Source organism: Cladophialophora psammophila (genome assembly GCF_000585535.1).
Source record: "Cladophialophora psammophila CBS 110553 chromosome Unknown aczJe-supercont1.22, whole genome shotgun sequence".
NCBI classification, from domain to species: Eukaryota; Fungi; Ascomycota; class Eurotiomycetes; order Chaetothyriales; family Herpotrichiellaceae; genus Cladophialophora; species Cladophialophora psammophila.
The window spans coordinates 249,640-274,799 of NW_006912943.1; the positions used below are offsets into that span (position 1 = coordinate 249,640).

The following is a 25,160-nucleotide window of genomic DNA, read 5'->3' on the forward strand; positions in this document are numbered from 1 at the left end:
GAGAGGCGGATGTGCCTCAGGTGATGGTATTCTTGCTGCTCTCTTTCTGGAATGGGTAGTGTAGTAGCATTGGTACTCGTACCTGGTGCATGAGACACATGGTTCAGTGCCATTACATCGACGTTTTTCGAGCTTTACAAGGTTCACACGCCCTCCTTGTCCTTCGTCGGCCCTCGTCTTCTGCTCCACGAGGGGCCTGCGGACGTGATTCCACGTGCTCTTGAACCATCGCCTCTCATCATCTATGGCAGGGCTTAGGCTCTAGTGTTAGAAGACTGAGCCATCTTCGAGTTGATACCGGCTGGGAGAAGAAATGTAGATGGTTGGCAGAGAGATGGGAAAGGGAGACGGGGACCAATAAGCCAAGCAGTAGTCTGTACATATATAGCGAGAATAGTCGCTATTTAAGCGTCGCTCCCCAAACTTTCAACCCCACAAAATTTGTCTGGGGCTGCAGAATGCGGGCAATGCAGGCTGAAAACCGAGCTTGCTAGGTATAGCATAGCTCAGCGTTCTGGGCGAGATAAAGACCGTCGAATGTGTTTCGGAGTCTCCTTCTGCTCCAGTCCTGCCTCCTTCTCCAGTTGCATAGCGGTATGGTTCGTGAAGTAGGGAGATGTGTCCTGCACAAATATTGCCAGACCACATACAATGATTCCAAAAGGAATGGTGGCCAGCCAAGTGATTCGAAAAGCATCTGCCCAACCCAGCCGGTAGCCTTCTGTCGCTTTGCTGAGTATCTCAGAACTAAGGTCCAGAAATCTCGTCGTGTCGTGGGCAATTGCAGAAACGAGAGAGGAGACCTTGTCTGCGGGATATCCCATAGGTACCACAGCCGAAGCCACTCTAGAATTTGTGCTGCTAAATGCCCAGTTGCTCAAAATCGTAGAGAATACTGTCGTCCCCACGGCACTTCCAAGAAACCGAAACGTACCAATCAGGCCTAGAGCCCACCCCAGGTCTTCCTGCGGCACGTGGAGAGACGCTGTGATATAACAAGAAAGGGTGATCCAGGCGAACGGTGCATTGGCAAAAAGTTGAAAGACCAACAGCTTGGCAACCTGCCCAGGCCTGTAAATCGATTGCAATGCAGTGAACAATGTTTGAACCGCAATAGCAAATGTCAGTTGCCAGTGAACATGCTTGATCTTGGAGATGAGTCCACCCCAGGAAAACGCCACCCGCTGCTCCGCCAAATCCTCCGGGAATGTTGTAGACGCCGGCCAAGGTTGCATCGCTTGTCAAGGTGTAGATAATCTGCTGCGGCATCAAAGTCGTGAGAGTGAAGGAGACAACATCCGTCACAAAAATAATGAAGAGCAGAAAAGTATATTCCCTGACCATTGCGAATAGCCAGCGTGTGAATGGAGGTAGGTCTTGGAGGCTTCCCACTGAAATCCCAGACGCAAGTACATAGGAATAACATACCTCCTAACAGAAGAGGGGCTAGGACATGAGGGCTGTTCCAGGGATATGAAGTGCCAGCTCAACCAAGGCCAAGAAGGAAGAGAGTCAGTCCTGAAACGTAGAAGAACAGTCCGATATAGTCTAGTTGAGCCAGAATTTGCCTGCGCGAATACTCCCTAATGGGCCGAGCTGGAGGAAAGTAGAAGACGCCAGTACCTGCCAATGAGATAACCCCGGTGATAATCCCAAGGTAGAAAATCCATCTCCAGGTTGCTCGAGCGACGAACTCCCTGGCGATCAGTGGCGCCAACGTTGTGAATGGAAGCAGGTTGAGCTCAGTCCAGGCCAAGCCATACGGTCGGTATTTGTTGGGAAGTATTTCTGATATTCCGGGGTAGAGGATGAATGTGGTTCCTGTGCCAAACCCCAAGATCACCATGGCCGCGATACATTGCTCGAGGCTCTGGGCTGTGGCACCAACGATATGGCCCAACACTAAGAGACCCTGACCAAACATCAAGAGGTATCTCCGCCCGAAGTAGTCGCTCATCTGTCTCGCAAGTGCAAAGGCAATGCTTACGGCGAGAGACCGGCTCGATGCCAGCCAGTTGGAATTGTAAGTGGATCCTTGTAGCTCCATTGCTATTGGGACGATGACCGAGAACACAAATAGACAAGTGAAGGTAAGAGATGGCTGGAGAGTAAACCCTAGGAAGAAACCGGCAAGGTAGGTAGGTTTTGTGACATGGATCTCGACGTCGGCGTCTCTCAATGCTGCTTCGTGCGCATCTTGCTTCTTTGAGGCGACAGACCGATGAGGGGTTTGTTGGTCTTCAAGATGATCAGCCGTGGCGCTGGACTTGGACACTAGCTGCAGCTCCATTTTTTTTTTGGCGATATGGTTGAGAAGACTCTCGACAGCGCATGTGAGAGAAGTATGGTCTCAATATACCACAATCCACGATTGATTCCGTTGTTGGACTCGCCTCTGAATCAACTCGGCCACCGAGAACAACGGTTGATGCGGGAGTTGCGGATAGCCACTATGACCACCTTGCGTGGAAGTTGGATTGATTTAGAAGGCTCTAGCTGCCTCTTCGTAGATGTGCGGCTGCTAGAGGCCGGAGGCCAGTCGCGCCCAACCTGAACCGTTCTTTGTTTTGGGCCTGCGTGTTCAACTCTTTGGCTTGGGGTAAGGATTTTCGACACCTTTAGTCTGCCCAACTCTCAAGCCAGGAAGCCATTTTCGGTTCTTCTGGAAGCCATGGACCCTGTGAAATTGCCCTAGTCATCGTTGGTGTGAGTTGGCGAAGCTCCAGTCTGCTTGTGAGGGTTGGCCGACACGAACAATCTTTGCCAGCAAATGACCGAATGACCGTGTCTCCGCCGGGATGTTCGTTCACGAAAATTGTACAGTCATAGACTATATCGTCAATGACAATCCCTTAGACATGTCAGCTTGCATGGTGGCCCCTTGGATATTCGGACTTGAACCTACAGATGTCTGGGCAGGATTTCCCATTCCTCCTCCTGACCTCATTCGCAGGTATTGCTGGTAGATCCTGGTTTGGCAATCCATTTTGGACAACGTGATATTCACCAGTGGCAGAGCCCAGCTCTTCGCCCGATCGCAAGGTCTCCTCCTTAGCCATGCCCACTCGAGAAAACATATCTTGTTGACAGTGAGGAAGCTTGATTGTCCGGATGTTGCCAGACGACTATGCTCCTCTGAACAGGGGAAAAAGACAGATGGTTGGACGTATTCTAGCAAAGCCTCGCGTTCCTATTTGGGTCAAACCTCTCAAAAATTTGAAGAACATGCATGGCCCGCTGCAAAGGAAATCAGAATTGAGCGGAAATGGCGGCTATTGCTGCTATTGCGCTAATTGCCAACTCTTGAGACCCGATTCACGGCGCTATCAATATTGGACTAGTGTCTCTCTTTTATGAATGCTATGCCTACGGCTGCATTGGAACTACAAGTTCCTTACAATGAGAATTGTTGCCATAGGAAGCTAGATGTGGCAGTCTGGCATGCAATGTCTTCGTGACGCACATGGCAAAAGCTCATGGCCTTTTATTCTTTGTGTAAGGATTTCCGGGAATTCGCTAGCCGGCAACCAGTTGTTGTCGCGGGAGTTGTCTCAGCCCAAGTATAGAAGCTGCCCCAAGTAGTGGCGGCAAGGAGGAGATCAAATGCGAGCCAGACGAGACACGTCGAAGTGTTGATGGACGTCTCGACGTTTCCTAGAAGCGGCGGGAGGCGATTGAATGCGCCACTAGCCACCAGGCACTTTTTGCCCTGTCACCGTACTCACTCTATCTTCGCAATTTGATCACACACCCCTTTTCTCTTCACATCACACATTGAAGCTCCTCCTCGCCTAGGACCCGAAGCTACTCATCTGGACATGGTTTGTTCTCATTGACGCCGTCTGCCACGTGGGGCCTGCACCGTTCCTCGGCTCGACCAAACCGCTAGGTCTCCTCGCGGAGTAATTATATGGTGCAGAACCCAAACCCAAACCTTGCGTTCCCCTATGATTCCGACATATGCCCTTCTTCCCACCCAGAATCCGACGGGTGTAGCTCGGAAATCATTCAATAAGAGGGGCTTCGCGTAATGACCGGTGGCCTCGCGGCGGCAGCCTTGTCAGGCACGGAACTCGGTTTTCGACTGCTGACAACAATGAATCGGACTCTGCGTAAGCAGCAAAAGCCAGCTCGCCAAGTTGGCGACAGAGACGATCCGGATAAGTAATGCGTTTGCGAAATCAAGAGAGGGAGGGCAAAAGCCGGATAGAGTTTACATTATCCAAGTCGGCGTTGCAAAGATCACAAGCCTTGCACCGGCGATTTGTATTTTATGCTCATCTCTCTGAGCTCTGTTTGAATTTCGACACAAACGTACACACAGTTCCGCCGGAGGTACATCCAACCGATGTCTTCACCCGTCAGATTCGCACTGGAACGACTCGCTCACGCCAGAGCTGTTCTTGGTGGACAGATGATCCAATCCATTAACGTCTGTTCCTCGGGTCGAAGACCAATGTCAAATTACGTTGCTGTCTTCTGCGGCTGCTCCAAATCCACTGCTTTGTCATTGTGCTGGCTTTCTCCGAGAACATTCTTCTCCATGTGTACAGCAGTGTGATTTGTCAAGTATTCCGAGGCATCTTTGATGAAGAGTGCCGTGATAATCGCAATCACACCAAATGGAATCGTGCTGAAGAAGACCCGCTGATAAGCGTAGCCGTATGCTGACTTGTAGGCTTCTGCTGTTGCAGAGATGAGAGCGGGGGTGGCACCTTGGACTTTGGCAAACGCGTCCGGAATCCCTCTTGCATTATTTGAGACAGCTGTCACTAGACCTTCGACGGCGTCTGCATCACCATGAAAACCGTTGGCTGTTGCTGCCTTCAAGATGCGAGGCACGAGCTGGCTGCTGAGGACGCCATTGCGAATGGTGTTGAAGATGGCAATGCCAACACTGCCTCCAGTATTGCGGAAAGTTCCCACCAATCCTGATGCAATTCCCAGATCCTTGTGTGGCACGTGGAGCCCAGCGACGACGTATGAACAGAGGGTGATCCACGAGAAGCACATCATGCCGAAAAGCTGGAAGATGACCCATGCGGTCTTGTGGTGCGGGATGATTCCGTAAGCGTACAAGGCCGAGAACAGAGTCTGGAGGGAAAGGGCAAATACAATTTGAGCCCGAATGTGCTTGATTTTGTGGATTAAGGCGGGGAGGACCGCTCCTCCGATGAATTGGCCGACACCATTCGGAATCAGGGCAACGCCGAGCTTGATCGGATTGCTGTCGTAGACAGACTCGGTGGCTTGAGGCAGCAGAGAAACCATGGCAAAGAAGACCATTCCGGACACGAAAAGCGCAACCAGCAGGATGGTAAATTCCCGGACCATGCGGAATATGTGGAGCGGCATCAATGGAAGCTTGGGCTTCATAGTCCAGTCGTAGACGAAGGTACCAATGAAGACCAAGGCTCCAAGGACGATTGGCACAACCACAGAGGCTGAATGCCATGGGTGACCCTGTTCACCAGCCCAACTCAATCCAATGAGGAAAACAGTCAAGCCTCCAGCGTAGAGGACGTAGCCCACAAAATCCAGCTCCAGGAACTCCTCCCAACGTGTCTTGTCGTAGTCTCGGCGTGGTCGAGCAGGGGGGAAGTAGAAGATGGCTGTTCCAACCAGGCAGACCGCCGCATATATGATGGATAGATAGTATACCCATCTCCACGTCGCGTGCTCGTTGAGCTGATTGGCGATGAGAGTGGCGAGAAGACCCCATGGGATAGTAATGCAGAATTCAGTCCATGCCAAACCCATTCCACTATATGCCAGAGTCAGCAAATACTCGAGGACTCGTTCTGGAAGAAGGAAAAGGCGGAGTGGACGTCTGCAAATGAGGACTTACCGATATTTGTTAGGCAGAATTTCCGGGATACCTGCGTAAGCAACAAAAATGAGACCGGCACCGAAGCCAATGATGGCAGACCCAGCAATCACATGTTGAGTAGTTTGAGCGGTGGCAGAGACAATTGCACCAACAATGTTGAGACCTTGTCCAGCCATGATGACATATCGACGGCCGAATATATCGCTCAGACCGCCTCCAAGAGACATACTGACTGCCGATGTCACTGCCCAGGATGAAGCTATCCAGCTGATCGGTTCCAAATTTCCCAACGCACTTCCAATCGGGACTAAAATGGACGACGCCAGAAGAAAAGCAGTCGAAATGCATCCTGAGAAGGACAAGCCCATGAACTAAATTACGCGTTTTTCTCAGCCAGAGTCGGAAAATATAGCAACAAGGAGAACGGAGGGTTCCTTCTTTTTTGCAACTTACAAAGACTGCCATGATCGTGGACCAGGTGACACGTTGCGGAACCTCAGGGTTGTCTTCGAGAGCAGCCCGATGGGGGTCATCCTCAATGTCCTCGCTGTCCTCCATGGGCGCCACCACTGCCACCTCCCTCTGTCTGGGGACAGCCTCAATCTCCTCCGTCTTATTAGTCATCTCTTTCTGCGCAGCTTCTTCGGCCATGATGCTCAAAGGGCAATGCTACCTCACTGATACGACTGGAGATCTTCTCAGAAGTAGAAGGTCAGACCACATATTATGCGGACATGGCATGTTTTTGCATTTGAAACCCCAGACCCCAGAGCCTGAGTCCGGGGAAAGGACGGGGACGGCCCACGACCTGGCAGAGCATGGGTCTGGATATTTTCGGACGGCCTGGATCCGTGGCGCGTGCGATAAGAAGGACTACTTGGGACGGTACGGAGAGTGACCGGACGTAGTTGATTTCCTCCCATAAGGCTTTTCTCGGGGTGGACGCCATGTGCGGAGAGGATTTGTCGGGGCCCCAATCAGCTGCTGTTTCTCCGCATACTGAACTGGCGAGCGAGCCGCAATTTGATTACTTGCCGCCGATGGTAGAGGCTGGATAAGGGGCATTGGTGAGGGGCTCGTTTATGCTATTCCGCGATAACACCCGCGTTTTGGAGCATTTGCCAGACTTGCAGCTTTTGCATCTAATGGATTCGCAGCATGCAGAACGAATCTGTACGAGCGGGAATCGAAAGTTCTTCAGATATGTTCGAGGCCAAAACCTGCAGTTGTGCCAAGGCGCCAATGCAGCGGAAGCATCCGGAAGCTTGCAACCTTAAACTGGGCACAGCAGCCACTCAACACCATTAAGCACCATCAAAATACCTAGTAACAAATACTCGGTATGAGCCGCCCAGTACCGCCCGCTCTGTCCCCGGCATCTTCTTGCAAGTACACAAGCACAAGAGACCTCCATCGGATCCTGCACCTCATAATTATTGGTAACCGGCCATGAGGGAAGTTGATTTCAACCTCGGAGACCATCGCCGATCTAACAATCTTGTCTTCCTTTCGAGGCCCTATTCATCAATTCTCTTACTAAGCTCTCGGGTAGGGACTGGCATTCGGAGAAGCCGACATAATTGAACGCTTTTGTGGATCAAAATGCCTTAGCAGAAACCACGCCCCAGATCCCTATCGTATATGTGTCGCCAGTCGTCTCCGGTTACCCTTTACACCTGAGTACTCTGCATATCAGGAGAAGTATGGAGTACACAAATTTAATTGCTCCCTCGAGAAAGAGCCTCCCCTTCGTGTCGACCCGGCAAATCTTCGGTGCTGAGGAGAACAATATTAAGGCAGACCCTTTCATTCCAAGAGAACAATAATAAGCACCGGCCTTTGTTCCGAGCCTTGGACGAACCCCCAAATTCCTACAATCCTCAGACATTATCCAGTGTTGTCGTCTTAAGAACCAATCTCAAGGACTTCTTGGCTCTTCGAAAACGGTAGGCGACTTTTGTTCGAAGCGTCTGTTAGACTATTCAAACAAAGCCCTGATCTGGAGAGGCTCTGGTGGCTTTGCTGCCAGGCATCTACATAAATTGCAATAATGGATTCTGAATTTTTTATTTATTTCTGAAAGTACTACCAGACTCAAGGTATTTTACTGGCTTCTACACTGACGCTCTAGAAAAAATGGTCGTTCTCAAACACGCAGCGATCCTATTGGCTTCCCTCGCTACTTTGGCTACTGCTTCACCTGCCTCCGCCCAATGGGGTAAACCCGACGTCTCCGCTATGGGTGTTGCGCACCGTGGTAACCCTAGTGACGCTGCCACAAACGGTGACGGGAAGGCTCACGAGCACGGCAACTGGCAACACTCGGCAGCAGGGAATGACGAGGAAGAAGAAAACAAAAACCCTCCAGAAAAGGGAAAAGATGGTGGAAAAGAAAATTACCATCCAGCCCGTGGAGAGGGCGCTCCGCCTGAGCACCGGACCTTTGCTGAGCACAAGGGGGGTGACGCCTCCAAGAGCAAGCCCTCAGTGAAGGATAGAGAGGATGAGACCCACAAGCACCATCAAGCCCGTGAAGAAGATGCGCCGCCTGGGCATCGCACACTTGCCAAGCACAAAGGAGATGATAGCTCCAAGGACAAGTCCTTAAGAAAGGATAGAGAGCATGGTACATACAAGCAGCATCATGCTCGCACAGAAGATGTGCTCGAGACACTCCGAAGACTAGCCCGGCAAGAAGATACAGTCGACAAGCAGCCACAAGGCGGTGGTCACGATCATCACGCCCACGGCCACGATCAAACGATGGAGCATGGGTCGCATAATCACACGGAAACTGGTGGGCACACAAAGGGCGAACTCCACGAGGCCCGGGCGGCAAGTCAAAAAGGTGTCTATGAGTGTGCAAACGCAAACTGGCTCCATCCATGTGTATGGACACCACTAAAGGATGGGCAGTGCTATAACAGGTAAGTATCACACTAGTAGCGCAGCTAAACAGGTTAGGGTTGAAGAAACCACGTTGACATCCGCTGGGAATAGGTTATATGGACGCTACGGCTCCATGGGCCCTGATAACGGCCTATCCTGCACTATCTACGAAGCCCCAGATTGCAATGACCACGGCTGGAACACATGCGGGCCGTTTGTATGGCCAGGGATCGCGGACTACCAGAAGAGCCACCTGCTGCTTTACCACGGGATGGCCGATGATGGTCCGTTCAGCATCAAGTGCAAGGTATGTGTTAACTTTCCGTTGAAGTCGGCAATGGGTACTGACATATAGTAGTCTACTTAGTCGGGCTGGAGTTGTCGTTGATCCTGTAGCAACAGGGAGGCCCAGGATTAGACTGCATCAAGGATACGTTGCCGTGGACGCATAGCAACAACCTCTGGTCAGATGGGTGATTGTTTGCTGCTTTGATGCCGTCAAGCCGACCTGGCATTCAGATGGCCTCTCACCAATGTATGTATCTAGAGACGTAATGAGATATAGGACGCAGAGAAATTGATGGGGATCAGTGGGGATTTCGTTTCTTCAGCTTGATGGGATTTTAGTCCAATCGGTGGCTTCCGACAGTCCCGTATTAATGCAAGGCTGATATTAACGCCACGAACAGCGCCACATATTATGACGTCGATCAACCCACCGATCTCTCTTTTTCGATCCTCGACCATCTTTCTCATTCTCTCAGACCCTGTTCAAGCCACCGATCTGCAATGGCATCCGTCATCGGTAAGCAGGTCGAACCCGACGAGGGAACCAGAAACAGGTTTTTGGACATGGAGAGCGTATTGCCATTGGGTGTGTATCTTTGACCTAGCTGTTTCTCTGCATCGGTCTTTGCAGGCCCACGATCTCGAGGCTGTGTCCACCACAATTGCAGACTGGGGGGACCCCTTTATGACATCGTTGTTCGTGGCTCCTGTCGCCGCTTCTATCTTACTCGAGTAGATGGAAGCCGCAGTTCGATCCACACTGGTGGGTATATATTCACGGATTCTTCTTCCCAAACACCTGCATTACTCCACGAGCGACCAAATATCCACCCCCTAGTCAAAATATTGAATCCACAAAACCTTACACAGAACACGTATTTCGGATCACCACCTAGGTACCAACGAAACCCACAATCATGAACTCTATCAGATCAGCCGGCCACTGGATCTCCAACAAGACAAAGGGCGGCGCTCACTCCGCCAGCAAGGAGACAAACAAGTCGTACGTCTTTCCTAACCCTTTCTTGTCCACACCTAGTTCAATTAGTGCTCACACTATTTGCAGAATCGCCAAGGATCCCAATGTCCGGACGTCTACTCGCCTGCGAGCCGCTGGTAATGCCATGAAGGATAAAGTGCACGAGACGAATTACAATCGACAGGCAGATGTGCACAGGCATGCGGCAAAACACAACTACTGAACCGCACCACCCATCATCGGTACTGAGTCCGAATACTATCGGAATGTCAATGGACGACGAGGAGAGAACGAAAGAAACCCTTGAGGACGAAGACTGCTTATCGATTACCAGGACAGTCTGCAAGAAACATGCGGCTGTCAAGAGTGACGATGCTGATGAGACGATATCCTTGTATTATTATGATTGCCCGGGTTGGTGCTCGATAAACCAAGACTGATGATTGATTAGCGGAAACTCTCCATCTAGACCTTCGTCATCTGCCTTCACGATTCATTGCCTTTTTATTCCACATACAATTCGTGGGTCCAGATATACAGCAATCGTTGCCCAAACCGGACCATGTTGCTTGAAACCCAATTATGGTAGATGCTCAGCAACGCAGAAAATCGGCCACTGAAAGGTAGCATGGCACTACATATCTTGCAGGATAACCACGCGAAGAGTGCAAAGACCGAGAAGTTATGGTGCGCTCTTTTTTTCTTTCTCTCTTTTTGGATGAATTGTCGTAGTGTTGTCGATATATATATATGCTGCCCAGTCGCCTCCATTCGCAAAACCCGGCAGGCAAAGCTTTACATTTGTTTGACAGCTTTCCTCCCTTGCTCCTTGGTATGATCATCTCATGACTCTGGACTAATCTTTCTTGTCTCCACAGCTTGTTTGCAGTCTCCGGCGGCAATCATCTATCGCTTATTTCGTCTTGATATGCTTCAACCTCGGTCCGGATTCGTGCAAGAAGTTATTTGCATACGCTTTTGGCACAAATCTCCTCTCTTGCGGTTCCTGCAAGTACCACTCATAGCCTTGTTTCTCCGCAAACGCGATCGCGTCCTCTTTCGTCTTGAAGTTCATTTTTGTGCCTTGCATGAAGTCGGCCGATGACTGCCAGCCCATCAGCGGGTTTTCCCAGCGGTGGCCTTTTCCAAGAACGTCCCAGTCCATCCGCCAGGCGTGGGAGCCCCAGGTGCCGGACTGGGTTGCGGGTTTGACGGGTTTATAGATTCTGGGTAGAGGCGCACATTAATTTCAGCTGTATCAGGAAGCTGCGCGACTTGATCCCCTCACCTGACTGTGCGAGCTTGTAGATCCACAGGAGCACCAGACAAGACTGCTGCGGGAGTCACATGTCCGGGTTCACTGCCGTTCATAACCCTCTTCGGCACTGGAGAGTATGTCGAGGTTCCGTGATCGACCATCGCTGTGTAGTCGGGCTGGTGATCGGGATGGTATTTCTCGACAGCGGGCTCAGGGCTATGGTCGATTTCGACCATCGAGGCTTGATCTTCGGTCATGTGCATAGCTTGGACGTCCGGGACAGCTCGAGGGTCGGGCTCGCCCAGCCGTCGCTGTGGAGTCTGCGATAGGCATCTCGTCAACCTTGGGACTTGGGTATATGTCCGTGAGAGCCGTATTGAGCTCTGCGTCCGTAGGAGCGACATCTTGGATTGTCTATGTGAAATGGCGAGCAAACAATGGAGGTCGACGTCGAACATGGAAGCGCAATCACGAAATGCCAAGCCTGAGCTGCCCAAAAAGGCCTAGCAAGTTGTTTGATCAACACAACCTTCATTGGTCAGCCTGAAGGAGCTCCTTCTACCGTTACAGGTGTGATTGTCTGCCTCGTCACCTACTCCTCCTGCGCGACAATAATCTGTACGGTGTAGGATACAAGGTAGGTAATTGCACCTCGACTTCGATTGGCCATTCAGCCAGTTACCGGAGACCTAAATGGATTGCCGTCACTGCGGTGTTCGATTGTCGCCAGTTAAAGCTGGCCGCACCTTAGAGGACGTCGATTGCAACACCTCGTGTACCCAGTCAGCCTGTAACCTCTAGCGCTTCCACTTCGACGAGCACTGGATATTATCTACTCACGAACATGGCGGAGAGCTCAGGAATCACAGCTTCACATGGTTTAGGTGAATACGGCCTAGAACCGCCACTCCTGAACCCCTCAGTTCAGCCGCATCGCTGCCTCAGGAGTTTTGGTGCGGACTTTGGCCTGACACGTTCACTGGAAAATGAAGGAGCATTCTTAGCCCCTACTCACCTTCTACCTGGAGCTCTCCTCGTGAGCATGCTCATATTGTGTCTTCCAAGTAAGCATGGCCGAATTGAATGATGCCCATCAGGAACTCATGCGTCATTGCGACTTCAGATTTGAATATACTTGCAAAATGGCTTGTGGTTCCTTGATACAAATTGTGAATAACACGATCCAGCTTTGCCATCCAACCGCACGGGAATTCCTCTTGAAGCAGAGTCTCGATCAAGGGTTGCTGGGCGTCGACTAGACCGTTGGCCGCGCCCTACTAGCCGAGATCTGCTTAGGATACTTGATGCTGGAGGACATTGAGATACCTCAAGGAGACGAAGAGGCAGATGCTCAAAAGTACCCCCTCCTTACTTATGCCCTTGCATATTGGCCGTTGCACGTCCTCTCTTCCTCCAACAGAATTCAAAATTATGAAAAAACGGTACGCCTTTTTTTTTTTTGGACAATTCAAATATCGCACGGTTTCACTCATGTCTCCGACCTACTAAGGATTTGGACTACTGGTTCCCTAGTAATACTCTCGGCGAAGATCTTGTTGTCTACGCTATAGTGTACTTGGGTCTAAACAACTTACTGCAGAGCATGAGACATGGAGGCAATGGTTCCGAGATAACGGACTCAGCAGCTGGGGGCAACGGGATGATCCTGGACTTGAACACTACCGTTGACGCTAGAAACTCGCTTGGCCATACCGCGTTACCCATCACATCGAGTCTAGGACCGTTAGAAATGGTACACGTTTTGCTAAGGCGGGGAGCTGACCCGAATGCTACGAATTGCAATGGCTTGAAATCTGTGCACTTCGCTGCGCAAGGAGATGACATTGATGTACTCAATACATTGTCAGTGCTGACGGAGGACATTGAGTCCCAGGCCTTAGAAGGAGAGACACCACTGCTTTTGGCAACTGATCCTGGCATAATCAATGCGCTTCTCGACGCTGGTGCCAACATCAACTGAACCCAAAATTCCGGCCTCACTTTGCTGCACTTCGCTGCAAAAGAGTCAAGCGAGCAAGTTGTTAAGGTTTTGATTGAGAGGGGGGCAGATGTTAACGCAATTTCCGATACAGGCGCGACACCACTTTGGTTAGCTGCAGACGCCAGCATCGCTCCCAATGTAAGGCTGCTGCTCTATGCCCGAGCAAAAGTGTTGCCAGAATCAGGTCTTGGTTGGAATCCTCTACATGCTGCTGCCAGAAGTGACTCTCTCGAATGCATAAAACTCCTTCTTGATTATGGTGTCTTCCCCATGACAAACCGACGGATGGAAGCACCGCAATGCATACTGCAGCGCTCTTCGGTTGCTGCAGTGCATGCAAAGGTCTTTTAGAAGCTGGTTGCAGACCCAACGATCAAGATGAGGATGGACCTACGGCCTTGATTTTAGCGGCTGAGGACGGATATGATTCCATCGTCAATCTACTTCTAGCTGCAGGTGCGTCGGTGAAGATTGTGTCGTCGACGGGCGTGAGAGCATTGTCAATTGCCGCTGGGAATGGCCACGCTGAAGCCGTCCGGCTTCTCTTGAGTCATGGAGCGGACAAGAACTTCGTGATGGAAGAGAGGGTACCTATGTTGCTCACCGCAATATACCGCGGACATCGTGATGTGGTGAATCTGCCGATTGAAAGTGGCATCAATCTTGAGTCTAGGTGGAAATCGTGGACGCCGTTATACCTCGCAGCAGTCGGGGACGATATCACAACAGTGAATGAGTGGCTTGAGAAAGACGTGGACATCCACTGCCCTGGACCAGATGGCATGACGATACTGCATCACGCCATCCGTCATGGCAGACATGAACTGATCAATCATTTATTAGATATGGGCTTCGATGTTAATGCCTGCATGAAGCCGCAAATGCCGGACAACTGGAGATTTCGACTCGATTGATAAGTTCGGGGGCTCTTGTCAACACATCAACTGTGTCGGGTTGGACTGCGCTGCATGTTTGCTGCTTGAAAGGCGATCTGGATTTGGTGAACATATTCCTGAAAGAGGGGGGCCAACATCGCTTCCCGCTCAAACAGTGGATTCACTCCTTTGGGCCTTGCCGCATATAACGGCCATTTAAAGGTCGCGGACCGCCTCATGAAAGAATCACATGAGCAACAGGTGCCGGTTGAGACCTGGAACTCTGCTTTAGTCCTCGCAGCAGGAGGCGGGCATTTGGAAATCGTCAAACGTCTTCTCCAAGAGGGCCTCGATGTGGAATTCAAGACTTCATTCGGCTCCACCAGCCTGATGCGCGCAACTGCCAACAACCATTAACTTGTCACCGAGTTCTTGATCAGCCACAGGTCAGACACAACTCGAGACTGTGGCCTCGGTGGCGATCTCGTTCATGATGCATGTGCAGACGGCAATATTGTGATTTTGGATCTTCTCCTTCAAGCCGGATGCGATGTTCATGCTCTGGACGGGTTCGAGAGGTCGGCAGCATACATGGCTGCAAGGGATGGCCATAATGACGTTTTGAATTTTTGTTTGAGAAACACGTCGATGCATCTCAGCCTGACTGATGGGGCCTCACGCCGCTCCATGAAGCTGCTGAAAGAGGTTATAAAATGTCGTCGACGACCTAGTTCATCACCGAGTTTCCATCGACCACATGTTTGAGTTTGGCGGGACACCACTCCTATCGGCTACAATAGCGCGGCGATTTGAATGCTCCGATCTGTTGATAAATGCTGGAGCAGACGCAACCATCAAGGATATATTTGGATGATCTGCTCTGGACATAACTGCGTTTCACCGTCCCTTTTGGCAAGATTGGGCACTTGGAGCCAATCAGTCGAGCCAACGGATCAAATAGAAACGACACAAACAAGAGCTGTGCGAAAGATATTTCAGTACCTTTGCAAATCGGGTTCTCATGATTCTACAGAAGCATGCACTGCTATGGGACCCTTGGTGACCGGCCTAGTCCTTCTGAAGGGCTATGAGCAACAAGGGGTTGGCCTACCCCGACACTTCAGGGACGATCTGGGTACAATATAGGCATCACCGCAGAATATTCAGGCATGAAAACTGTCGAAAGATTTGTCGGGATCTATTGCTTTCTCTCTGATCGACGCTGAAGCAGATGGCAAATATGGAATATCAACTGGCATTCCGTTCCGGGTCGTTGCACGGCACCTCTCGGACTAGCATGAGGCATCGCAGCTTGGAGCCTCATCTAAGTAGCTAGAGGGAGGTTCTAGATGGCGGTACTACTACTCTAATCGCATTTCGAAACAGCAAATATCTCCGACTACAGCTCCACCGAGGTCCGTCCAAACCTGTTATGTGCGGGTGTAGCGAGGTGTGAGTCATATTAACGCGGACGAGGTATTCGTATTAGTGATTATACAGATCCCCTATATCTATCTGCCATTTCTCCAATCCTCACATAGCAGTGGTATTCTCAATAGTTTGCCGTCACTCCCGAAAATATTGTGTGCGGGACAGAAGCGAAGATGTCCACACAACTCTCCTTCGTGACGCTCGACGTCTTCACCTCGACGCGGTACACAGGCAACCCGCTGGCGCTGGTCAAGGTGCCACGGATCCTCGCGCTTTCTCAGAGCCAGAAGCAGCGCATTGCCCGCGAGTTCAACCTGTCGGAGACGGTCTTCCTGCACGAGCAGACGCAGATGGACCTCGACGACCGGTCCGTGCGCATCGACATCTTCACCGCCCAAGCGGAGGTGCCCTTCGCGGGCCATCCCACCGTCGGGACGGCAAACTATCTTCTCCGGCTGCTCGGAAACGAGTCGGCGCGCAGCAACAATGTGAAAGCTCTGCAGGCAAAGGCAGGCCGCATCGGCATCGCTTTGAACCCGGCCGTGGATGGGGTCCGGATCTCCGTCGCGCACAACCTGCACGTCCACGCCGCTCCCTATGCAGACAGGCCGTTCGGGGAGTACCCTGTGGTTAGCATCGTCAAGGGCATGACCTTCATCCTCGCGCAGCTGCCGGACCTCGCCGCCCTGGCCGCGCAGACGGAGAACCTGATCGGGCGCGACGCGACGTACACGTCGGCCTTGGAGGTCCTCGACGCAGGCTGGCGCGAGGGCATCGTCATGACATACTCCTTCGTCGACCTAGGCTTTGCGGAGGAACACCATTCCTCATCCCTGCACGTATCTGGCGGCGCAAAAGTCCGCGCCCTGCGCACCCGCAGTCTCGGATCGCGCGAGGATCCCGCCACAGGCAGCGCCGCCAGCGCGCTGGCCGCGTATCTGGCCCTGCAGGAGGGCAGGGCCGGGCGGTTCAGATACGCGATCGTGCAGGGCGTCGAGATGGGCCAGCGGAGCGAGATTTTTGTCGATGTCGCCGTCAAAGCGGCGGCGGGTATTGAGGGGTTGGAAATCGAAGAGGTCCTCTTGAGCGGCAGTGCCGTGCAGGTCATGCAGGGTACGTTGGAGGTACCCACGCCGGAGCCCGAGCCGGAGGCCTGAGTTGATAGTTGCATGAGTGAAAACGGTGCTCACGCACCAGCTTGATACACATGTGTGGCCTATGACACGCCGGAAGGCAGTCCGACTCTGCCTTGGTCTATTTCGCATGACATTAGGACTCGAAAATGTGGAATATGAAAATGTGGAATACGCCAAACAAGTGATGCGTGCATTAGTTGATCGATCAATTCCTTATTGTTCTCTCGTCGTTAGAGCTACATATGTCCTGGAGGAGAACCAGATAGACAATCTGGGCACGCTCTTCATATCCGTCAACGGCCAGCCACGGCCTGCCGATCTCTTTCTCACACACGGCCCAGAGAATCGTACAATTTTGTCAATGAGATTAGCCTAGATCGACACCTGCTCCGCGTAGCCGTCTAGTTCTCGCTCGAAATTCCGGTGCTGGGAAATATTCCAGAAAAACTTGCCCGTAAAGTCCTTTGCCTCCTTCATCATGTTGACACCTTCCTTGACACTGCCTCCTGTGTCAGGTTTCTGCGCTGTGACGACACCGTACCAATCCACCACATCGTCGCTTTCTTCAGAAGCCAACTTCACATTCTGGACCTCAGTAAGCGCGGCGTGGACGAGTTTGACAGCCTCACCCACGGCGCCAATGGCTTTGAGATGCCCGAAAGCTTCTTTGACCCAGAAGCGTGCTAGACCAATCTCCTTCAGAGTGTTGATGGACTCGGCGCCACCGGGGATGAACAATGCGTCAAACATGGTGGATCGCTGACCGTTCAGGAAATGGTCGGGCTTCACCTGCGTCGAACCATCTGAAGCAGCTATAGGCTGCCGTTTGGTCCCGATTGTCCATGGGACAGCGCTTTGTGCGAAGACGGCTGCCTTCATGGCCTCGTACGCCTTATTGTCGAACCCGTCAGCAATCAAGATGGCTACGCGGCGGCCTTTGATCGTTGGTTCTTTGGGCATGTAGTCAAACTGGCTGAGACCCTTGGCTTTCTTGCCATGGTTCGGAACAGTCTGTTTTTCAGGGGTCTTTGCGCCGACGTTCTTGGCTACGCCCTGGGCGAGCGAGAGGTCAATCTCCGCCAAGCGGGTGACGAGGCGTTCATAGACGATGTCATCGTCGCAGTGATCCAATTCAAAGGAAAAGGCCTCAATCATGTGCTTCTTCTCGATATCGGACATGGAGTTGAAGAATAGTTGCGCTTGCGACAGATAGTCCTTCCATTTATGTGTGAGCATACGCGCTTTGATGCCAGGGTAGTGTGCTGGGTATGATTCAAAGCCGCCCTTGCCGCTGTGGCTAGTTGGTGGGTTGGCTTCCCATCTGTTTGGCCAGTAGTTGGCTTTACCCTTGGTTATGGTATGGCGGAGTTGGCCGTCTCGGTTGAAATTCAAAACTGGACAGACTGGGCGGTTGATGGGCAGTTCTTCCCAGTTCACACCCAAGCGGGTAATTTGAGTGTCTTGGTAAGAGAAGTTCCGGCCCTGAAGAAGCGGATCTTCGCTGAAGTCGATGCCAGGGACAATATGACTGGTGCAGAAAGCGACCTGTTCGGTCTCTGCAAAGTACTCATCAACATTGCGGTTGAGTTCCAGTTCACCGATGTAACGAATAGGCACTTGCTCCTCAGGCCAGACCTTTGTCGAATCGAGAATGTCAAAGTCGAATTTATCCTGGTCACCATCCTTGATGCATTGAAGTCCAAACTTCCATTTTGGGTATGCTCCGTTCTCGATGGCCTCCCAGAGATCCTTACGATGGAAGTCTGGGTCTTGACCAGCCAGTTTGAGGGCTTCGTCCCAAACCAACGAATGGACGCCCAGCTCGGGTGTCCATATGAACTTGCAATACGTCCTTTCTCCTTTGGCATTGACGAGGGCAAAGGTGTTGACACCAAAGCCTTGGATCATGCGGTACGAGCGGGGTATGCCTCTGTCGGACATGGCCCAGCAAAACATATGGGTTGCCTCCCTATGCAGAAACATGAAATCCCAGAAGTTGTTGTGAGCTGTTTGCCCCTGTGGGACTTCATTATCCGGCTCCGGTTTCAGGGAGTGGACAAGATCCGGGAACTGTCCAAAGCTGGTTAGACGACGCTGTGGAATATGAGGTAACTTCCACTCACCTTGATGGCGTCTTGGATGAAGAATACTGGAATCTTGCGAATTGAATCAGCTAATGCCTCTTTACACCGGCAGAGTCTGCTTACATCGTTGGCCACGATATCCCAATTTCCCTCGTCTGTGTAGAACTTGACAGCAAAACCTCTGACATCACGAACGGTATCTGCGCTGCCTCGACTACCCTGCACGGTCGAGAATCGGACAAAGATGGGAGTGGTCCGTGAGGTGTCTGTCAGAACGCCGGCGGTGGTGACATCTTCGGCACTCTCGCAAAGTCTGAAGTGGCCGTGGGCAGCAGCGCCTCTCGCATGGACGACTCGCTCGGGGATACGCTCATGGTCGAAGCGATGAATCTGTCACGGTTTAAAATCTTTGGACTGACAGCAACGTGGGACAACTTGCGCGTTCTCGGGCCACCGCGTCTTCGAGGAAAGACGGTCCAATCCTCCCGCTCTTGTCATCGGCAATCTTCAGCCAGTGGTCGACATCTGAGACTTTGACACCCCAGTCAGTGGTGGTGTTCTGCTTGGTGTCCTGTTGATCCCTCTTGTTCTGCTCGAGGTCGGCGATTTTCTTATTGTGAGCCATGCTTTGGACGGATTCTGCGGCTGAATTTCCAATGTCTCGCACGGTATTAGCGATTGACGAGGCCATTGTCTGCATTCGTGAGGAAGTCGAAAGAGAAGGAGGGAAAAGCGATGGGGGCAAGATTAAAAGAAAAGCGAGAGAGGGAATGAGCGGGGTTTCAGTTGAGTGTTGACGCGTTGTTGCACGTTTGCTACGACGGGTCAAGGGGTCTGTTCTCTACCAATGGCACCTATGCCGATTGAAGTGCTATGGGTACACTTTGTTCAGCACTCGAAGCGAGCAGCTGTTGCATCATAAGCAGAGGGGGGGGGTTTGCGAGAGCATGGCGAAACTGTCCCGTTGGGCCATTTGACGTAGGCAGATTCACGCATGGTTCCACATTGTCCTTTTAATGGTGGTGATGAAAGGCAACATTTCGTCACGGTGGGAATGTATTCGGAATATTGGATCCTCATGTAGAAAGTCGTTGCATGAGCCTCGTCAGGACGTGATATTCGGAATTGGGACCCGGATGAGAGGTTGTTGCATCATGACGCTGATCATGAAGTAACGATTGGTCCGGAATAGAACTGGGGAGCCAGGATGACAATCCGTCATAGCTTTGTGCTTGTGAACGGAGGAGTCTTGATTGGCGTGGCGGCGGCGACCTTTGTGATGGTGGTAGAATGGACAAATGCGTGACGTGGTGGCAGCGGAAAAGTGATCCAGGAGACGCAGTTGAAGATTGTCCGGAATAATGCTGTTCCTGCCGAGGTTTGGACGGGGTATGATTATGTGAGCAAGGCTGCGAGAATTGGCGAGGCTAGATCCAGGAATGGAGGCATGGCGGATGCGGATATGAGATCCATAGCCGGTTACATTCTTGTCTGGAGCAGGATACTTCCCTGAGACCAGCTGACCAGTCTCTTCTCCGGGGTTTCCCACAAATCGTGCCCAAAACGTCTACCAGGATTACAGTCTAGACTTCTTGCACAGCGGGTGTCATCAGCATGTTTCAGCAGCCAACTTCACTTCTTCTTGAAAGGGCGGTCTGATTTATAATTTCGTGGTTGCTGCTGTGCTGGTGGACACGGGGATAATTGGAGGGCGAGGGAGAACGAGGGAGGGCGAGGGAGGCCATCTTGTTTCACGCAGAGAAGTGATGCTTCGACCATCGTGACCATGTGTCGGATGCAGGAACAATTTATCATGTAATAGCCTCGGACTCTGTGGTGTCTGCTGGACGTGCGGCAAACTCAATCATGTATGAAATGGAGAAGGGAGAAATAGGGTTGGACAAGCGAGAGCTGCCAGTGCCGATGGTGTCGCAAAGTGTTGGCGCTTGTTGGTTGCTGTTGGTACAGTACGTACAGTAGTACCCAGTAGTGCCGAGTCGGCCATCTCCTCCCACGCCCAGAGATGCGCCTGCAACCAATCAACCTGGCGTCCGGGGCTCGCCAGATGCTTATCAGTTCGCGTTCCTTCGCCTGCGCCTGTGACAGTCGCGTGCAGATCCGCCCAGCAGCCTGTCCGCATCTCGTTCGACCCTCCTTCGCCTCCACCCATCGCTATCGTCACCCATCATCAACCCTCACTCATGCCGCACTGCCTGGGGGTTTGGGGCTTGTTGACCTCCCGATCCAAGCCCATCTGACCTATTCATGCCTAATCTCACAGTCATTCCCCCATGTCATCTGCACACAATCGCCCTCCGCCCCAAATTCTACTTTCTTCGGCTCGTCCCTTTGCCCGCGCCCGAATCAGCCTCGATCCCCAGGCTGATCCCAAGGGTTCAGGCTCCTATCAGAGATTCCCTTTTCTGCCTGTACTAATAGTATTGGGGGTGTGACTGCCTTATCGGGCCCTTTGTCTTCGTCCAGCATCTCCCTCGTCTTGGGGACACGCCTGCGCTACGCTCACACTCCTTTCACACTGCCACACCAGGCCGCATCGCCTTTACAGCGCATTCGTGTTTCTGCACTGTTTCTTCCTCTCATTTCTTTTTGGTCTTTCATGATCACGCTCACGATTTCATAGATCGACTTTTTTCCCCCAACAGGACCTCTCGATTCGAAGCCTAACCAATAGTATTGTTGCGCAGTGCTCGTTTCATTGACAGCACAAGCCGCGACGGCGATCGAACGGAGCCTCATATACCCTCGGGCTCATTACCATACATACGAGCAGAATCTGGACGGTTCTGAGACCGGGGCGAAACATATCCAACGTTGTCTCGAGCTTACCACGCCGGTACTTCGACCGACGTTTCAACAGCGATGATAAGCAGGTTACAGCTTGGATAGCTGTTGATACCCCTCAAGCGCTCTACTCCAGAGTCGATAAGCAATGGCTTTCTCTCATATCCCGTTCTGGACGGCGTCCTCTCTACCAAACCACTGCACGCCGACCTCTCCCCTCTTGTCCGAAGTATCCTTATATCTTGGTTTTTGCATACCTACCCCTCTGGCCGCGCTCTCTACTCTCCTCGGCACCCTGTCAATAGTATCATGGCTATTCGCGCAGATGCCACAGATTTTCAAAAACTATTATATCAAATCCACTGCAGGTCTCTCGATTTTCTTCCTGGGCGAGTGGTTACTAGGCGATTTGGCCAACCTTCTGGGAGCGATATTCACCAAGCAAGCAGGCTGGCAGATCATAATCGCAACCTACTACGTCTTCGTTGATATGTGCCTAGTGGTTCAGTACTTCTGGTACAGCTACGCCGCAAAGTGGATGTATGAGGAAAGCCTCCATTCCACAGGGAGCAGCGATATCGACGACGCCGATAGTGCTATTATAAATGGGCTGTCTCCCATCAACTCCAATTTCGCCAGTGAGGGCCCGGAGCTCAGGGACTCCGACGACTATGCTCCTAAACGATCAGAGCCCACAGATGTCACTGCTCCTCAATTTTCTGCTGTAAATTATGGCGAAAAGAAAGGAACTCCGCCTCAAGATATTGTCTACGGGGACAAATTTGGGTCGAGTTGGATGGCTTCACCCTCACCACGCACTCTTCTCTATGCAGCTACCATGGCTTCCTTGGCCTCCAATGTGGCAGCTGCTCCGGTACCTTTTCCTTCCGACCACCATGTGCATGGAATTCATCTCTTCCGCGTCGACACCCCTCTCGAGATTACCGGCACTATCTTGTCGTGGTGCTCGACCTTCCTATACCTTGGGTCAAGATTACCTCAGCTGTACAAGAACTGGCGCCGGCAGTCAACTGCTGGCCTCTCACCGCTTTTATTTATCGCTGCGTTTTGCGGCAACTTCTTTGTATGTCCCCCTTTTGCTTGAAAAGCTGTGTGGTATTTGGACGAGTTGTTCGTTTGAACCACATCAATTTCTGTTACTCTGCTAACTGGGCGCATCAGTACTCTGCCTCCTTGATCACCAACCCGAACGCATGGAGCGATTACGAGCCATACGGACATCACGGTTGGGTGGATGCGGACGGGAACCAGAGATGGGCATGGGTGGCCCGAGCAGCGCCATTCTTTCTGGGGGCTGCAGGAGTGCTCATGATGGATGCCTTGATGGGTGTTCAGTTTATCATGTATGGGGAGCGAGAAGACAGAATCGTGAAGGTAAGAGATTCGCACGGGTATAGTCATTGGGAGCGAGTCAATGGATGGATGAGAGGCTGGATTCCGGCCATGGTCGGAAAGGATAGAGTCGTGGATATGGCCCAAAGTCAGCGACTCCTGCATGAGAGCGGACATTTGAGTTTGAGTCGGCGACGGAGTCACCATCACGTCGACTACGGTACAGTAGCGTGATACTGTTAGACATGATTAGACGTATAGAATATGTGTTTCCCCATGAATTCCGTGTTATTGGGGAGAACATGAGAGCGATGAAGAATGCCAATACCGCAGGCCCAAAGCGATGTTGATTTGTATTTGACGTTAGCTCCAACAAAACGCGGTGGTGACGGCATTTTGTCCGCTTCCGAATCTCCGCATCTAACAGTTAATACGAGGTACTCCATGAGCCGCTCACCATCACTGCACCAGACTTGCACGAAATCTCCCTTTCTTACCACCTGGGTTGAGCTTCGAGTTCGGTTTCTCATGATCACAGCACGCCTCGTCCGCCCGATCCTCTCTACCACCGCCGCATTTGCCGCGTTCATCCGTCCTGCGAATACCCCGCACTTGGGAATTTCATTGAATTTACTAGCATTCGCGCAGCAGCCCGCGAGAAAGATGCATGTCTTGAGTATTCCTATGTGTATGTCTACCCACATCATTACACTTGTGCTAGTATCTGTCAATATTGGAGAGAACGCTTCAAAGGAGGACTGTTGATACCATCTGACCCCCGGGGCGCAATTGTGCTGCGATGGGGAACTGCTGAAGAGAATGCTAATAAGCTGTGCTATTCAGGGGTTGGCTCGTCCAACAATTATGCGTACTTGGTCAGCGATGACGAGACCAAGGATGCTGTGATCATTGATCCAGCAAATCCTCCAGAGTACGTTTCAAGCTTTCCCAGATATCGCGGTCTAATAGGGATGAAAGCTGACGCCCATCCTTTCTGCTTCTCCAGAGTCCTTCCTGTCCTCGAGGAGAAATCCAAGTCTCTAAACCTAACTGCAATCATGAACACACACCATCACTGGGACCATGCTGGCGGAAACAAAAAGATGCTGTCCGCCTTGCCCTCCCAATTACCCGTTATCGGAGGCAAGGACTGCGAATGCGTCACAAAGACTCCTCCCCATGGGTCAACATTCTCGATAGGCAAGAATATTGAAGTCACCGCCCTGCACACGCCCTGCCATACACAGGACAGTATCTGTTGGTACATGCAAGATAAGTCCACAAACGAACGAGTGGTGTTTACTGGTGACACGTTGTTTATCGGCGGCTGCGGTAAATTCTTTGAGGGCAATGGTACAGAGATGAATACAGCCCTCAACGAGATCTTGGCTGCGTTACCGGATGATACAAAGATCTACCCCGGCCACGAGTACACAAAATCCAATGTTAAGTTCTTGAAGAAAGTCGACGGGAACAACCCGGCGGTGAAAATGCTGGAGAAGTTTGTGGAGGAGAACCGGGAAACACAAGGAAAGTTTACCATCGGCCAGGAAAAGGAATATAATGTATTTATGCGAGTAATGACGGAGGATATGAAGAAGGCCACGGGGAAGACGGAGCCTAGCGAGGTGATGGCTAAATTGAGGGACATGAAGAACGCAAGTTAAGCCGCTGATGACACGGAGATAGTCATGGACTTCAAGTTCAGAAACTGCTCTTTGAAATCATGTAAAGACACTATGCTACCATATTCTCCTGCACACCGGCTCGGTGTTCTTTGAACCGAATAGATCAGGCCTGATCAAAAGACAGTCTCACAAAATATTCTCACAGTAGATATATATTGAAATTGTTGAAGTTCTTTTGCAATCGACCATAGGATGTGGAAAACAGGGCTTCCCGTTCGCTCAGCTGTACTTAAGCCACATGCCGGTCAGTTAGTACTAAGGTGGGTGACCACTTGGGAATCCTGACTGTTGATTGTTTTTGCTCTATATTGTTTTGCTTTTTGCCTCAATTCTATAGAATAACTGAGGAGAAGTACGAGATATATTGTCATCCTTTTTATTTTGTCGAGATGTGGCCGTTTTTGCAGCCATGTACGGCGGACCAATGTGGCAGTGTAGAAATATGCCTTATTGAACCTAGGTCGATCAAGGTCGATCTGACAATTCCCTTGGTACACGTCGTGGCGGGTGGCTGGCGCCTGTGGCGCCTATTGCACGGAGTCCTG

The 25,160-nt window shown here is 51.5% G+C and overlaps 14 protein-coding genes across 14 annotated transcripts; 8 read left to right on the forward strand and 6 right to left on the reverse strand.

Annotated features, from left to right (window-relative positions):
• Positions 1–506: 506 nt before the first annotated feature.
• A1O5_10941 (uncharacterized protein) lies at positions 507–1,235 on the reverse strand (the record flags this gene model as incomplete). The annotated part of the gene is made up of 1 exon (XM_007751515.1): positions 507–1,235. One exon carries the CDS (start codon positions 1,233–1,235, stop codon positions 507–509), a length of 729 nt encoding a protein of 242 aa, XP_007749705.1.
• A 251-nt stretch (positions 1,236–1,486) lies between these two features.
• On the reverse strand, positions 1,487–2,290 carry A1O5_10942 (uncharacterized protein; the record flags this gene model as incomplete). Its single annotated transcript, XM_007751516.1, has 1 exon — positions 1,487–2,290. The coding sequence occupies one exon, from the start codon at positions 2,288–2,290 to the stop codon at positions 1,487–1,489; it is 804 nt and encodes a 267-aa protein (XP_007749706.1).
• A 291-nt stretch (positions 2,291–2,581) lies between these two features.
• On the reverse strand, positions 2,582–3,113 carry A1O5_10943 (uncharacterized protein; the record flags this gene model as incomplete). Its single annotated transcript, XM_007751517.1, has 3 exons — positions 2,906–3,113; positions 2,750–2,851; positions 2,582–2,691 (listed from the first exon to the last, which is right to left on the reverse strand). The coding sequence occupies exons 1-3, from the start codon at positions 3,075–3,077 to the stop codon at positions 2,582–2,584; spliced, it is 384 nt and encodes a 127-aa protein (XP_007749707.1). The 5' UTR covers positions 3,078–3,113.
• Positions 3,114–4,464: 1,351 nt separating this feature from the next.
• Positions 4,465–6,481, reverse strand: A1O5_10944 (uncharacterized protein; the record flags this gene model as incomplete). Its single annotated transcript, XM_007751518.1, has 3 exons — positions 4,465–5,764; positions 5,849–6,201; positions 6,284–6,481. 3 exons carry the CDS (start codon positions 6,479–6,481, stop codon positions 4,465–4,467), a joined length of 1,851 nt encoding a protein of 616 aa, XP_007749708.1.
• Positions 6,482–7,966: 1,485 nt separating this feature from the next.
• A1O5_10945 (uncharacterized protein) lies at positions 7,967–9,086 on the forward strand (the record flags this gene model as incomplete). The annotated part of the gene is made up of 3 exons (XM_007751519.1): positions 7,967–8,757; positions 8,831–9,026; positions 9,078–9,086. The coding sequence occupies 3 exons, from the start codon at positions 7,967–7,969 to the stop codon at positions 9,084–9,086; spliced, it is 996 nt and encodes a 331-aa protein (XP_007749709.1).
• An 838-nt stretch (positions 9,087–9,924) lies between these two features.
• Positions 9,925–10,209, forward strand: A1O5_10946 (uncharacterized protein; the record flags this gene model as incomplete). Its single annotated transcript, XM_007751520.1, has 2 exons — positions 9,925–10,010; positions 10,074–10,209. The coding sequence occupies 2 exons, from the start codon at positions 9,925–9,927 to the stop codon at positions 10,207–10,209; spliced, it is 222 nt and encodes a 73-aa protein (XP_007749710.1).
• Positions 10,210–10,899: 690 nt separating this feature from the next.
• On the reverse strand, positions 10,900–11,648 carry A1O5_10947 (NADH dehydrogenase (ubiquinone) Fe-S protein 4; the record flags this gene model as incomplete). The annotated part of the gene is made up of 2 exons (XM_007751521.1): positions 10,900–11,212; positions 11,275–11,648. 2 exons carry the CDS (start codon positions 11,646–11,648, stop codon positions 10,900–10,902), a joined length of 687 nt encoding a protein of 228 aa, XP_007749711.1.
• A 900-nt stretch (positions 11,649–12,548) lies between these two features.
• On the forward strand, positions 12,549–13,225 carry A1O5_10948 (uncharacterized protein; the record flags this gene model as incomplete). The annotated part of the gene is made up of 2 exons (XM_007751522.1): positions 12,549–12,686; positions 12,755–13,225. The coding sequence occupies 2 exons, from the start codon at positions 12,549–12,551 to the stop codon at positions 13,223–13,225; spliced, it is 609 nt and encodes a 202-aa protein (XP_007749712.1).
• A 3-nt stretch (positions 13,226–13,228) lies between these two features.
• A1O5_10949 (uncharacterized protein) lies at positions 13,229–13,507 on the forward strand (the record flags this gene model as incomplete). The annotated part of the gene is made up of 1 exon (XM_007751523.1): positions 13,229–13,507. A coding segment is annotated over one exon (279 nt), but the record flags the coding sequence as incomplete, so codon positions are not given.
• Positions 13,508–13,545: 38 nt separating this feature from the next.
• On the forward strand, positions 13,546–14,160 carry A1O5_10950 (uncharacterized protein; the record flags this gene model as incomplete). Its single annotated transcript, XM_007751524.1, has 1 exon — positions 13,546–14,160. The coding sequence occupies one exon, from the start codon at positions 13,546–13,548 to the stop codon at positions 14,158–14,160; it is 615 nt and encodes a 204-aa protein (XP_007749714.1).
• A 1,565-nt stretch (positions 14,161–15,725) lies between these two features.
• Positions 15,726–16,709, forward strand: A1O5_10951 (uncharacterized protein; the record flags this gene model as incomplete). Its single annotated transcript, XM_007751525.1, has 1 exon — positions 15,726–16,709. The coding sequence occupies one exon, from the start codon at positions 15,726–15,728 to the stop codon at positions 16,707–16,709; it is 984 nt and encodes a 327-aa protein (XP_007749715.1).
• A 351-nt stretch (positions 16,710–17,060) lies between these two features.
• On the reverse strand, positions 17,061–19,463 carry A1O5_10952 (catalase A; the record flags this gene model as incomplete). Its single annotated transcript, XM_007751526.1, has 4 exons — positions 17,061–18,758; positions 18,812–18,844; positions 18,896–19,162; positions 19,188–19,463. The coding sequence occupies 4 exons, from the start codon at positions 19,461–19,463 to the stop codon at positions 17,061–17,063; spliced, it is 2,274 nt and encodes a 757-aa protein (XP_007749716.1).
• Positions 19,464–21,722: 2,259 nt separating this feature from the next.
• Positions 21,723–23,161, forward strand: A1O5_10953 (uncharacterized protein; the record flags this gene model as incomplete). The annotated part of the gene is made up of 2 exons (XM_007751527.1): positions 21,723–22,658; positions 22,757–23,161. The coding sequence occupies 2 exons, from the start codon at positions 21,723–21,725 to the stop codon at positions 23,159–23,161; spliced, it is 1,341 nt and encodes a 446-aa protein (XP_007749717.1).
• An 824-nt stretch (positions 23,162–23,985) lies between these two features.
• A1O5_10954 (hydroxyacylglutathione hydrolase) lies at positions 23,986–24,594 on the forward strand (the record flags this gene model as incomplete). Its single annotated transcript, XM_007751528.1, has 1 exon — positions 23,986–24,594. One exon carries the CDS (start codon positions 23,986–23,988, stop codon positions 24,592–24,594), a length of 609 nt encoding a protein of 202 aa, XP_007749718.1.
• Positions 24,595–25,160: the final 566 nt, after the last annotated feature.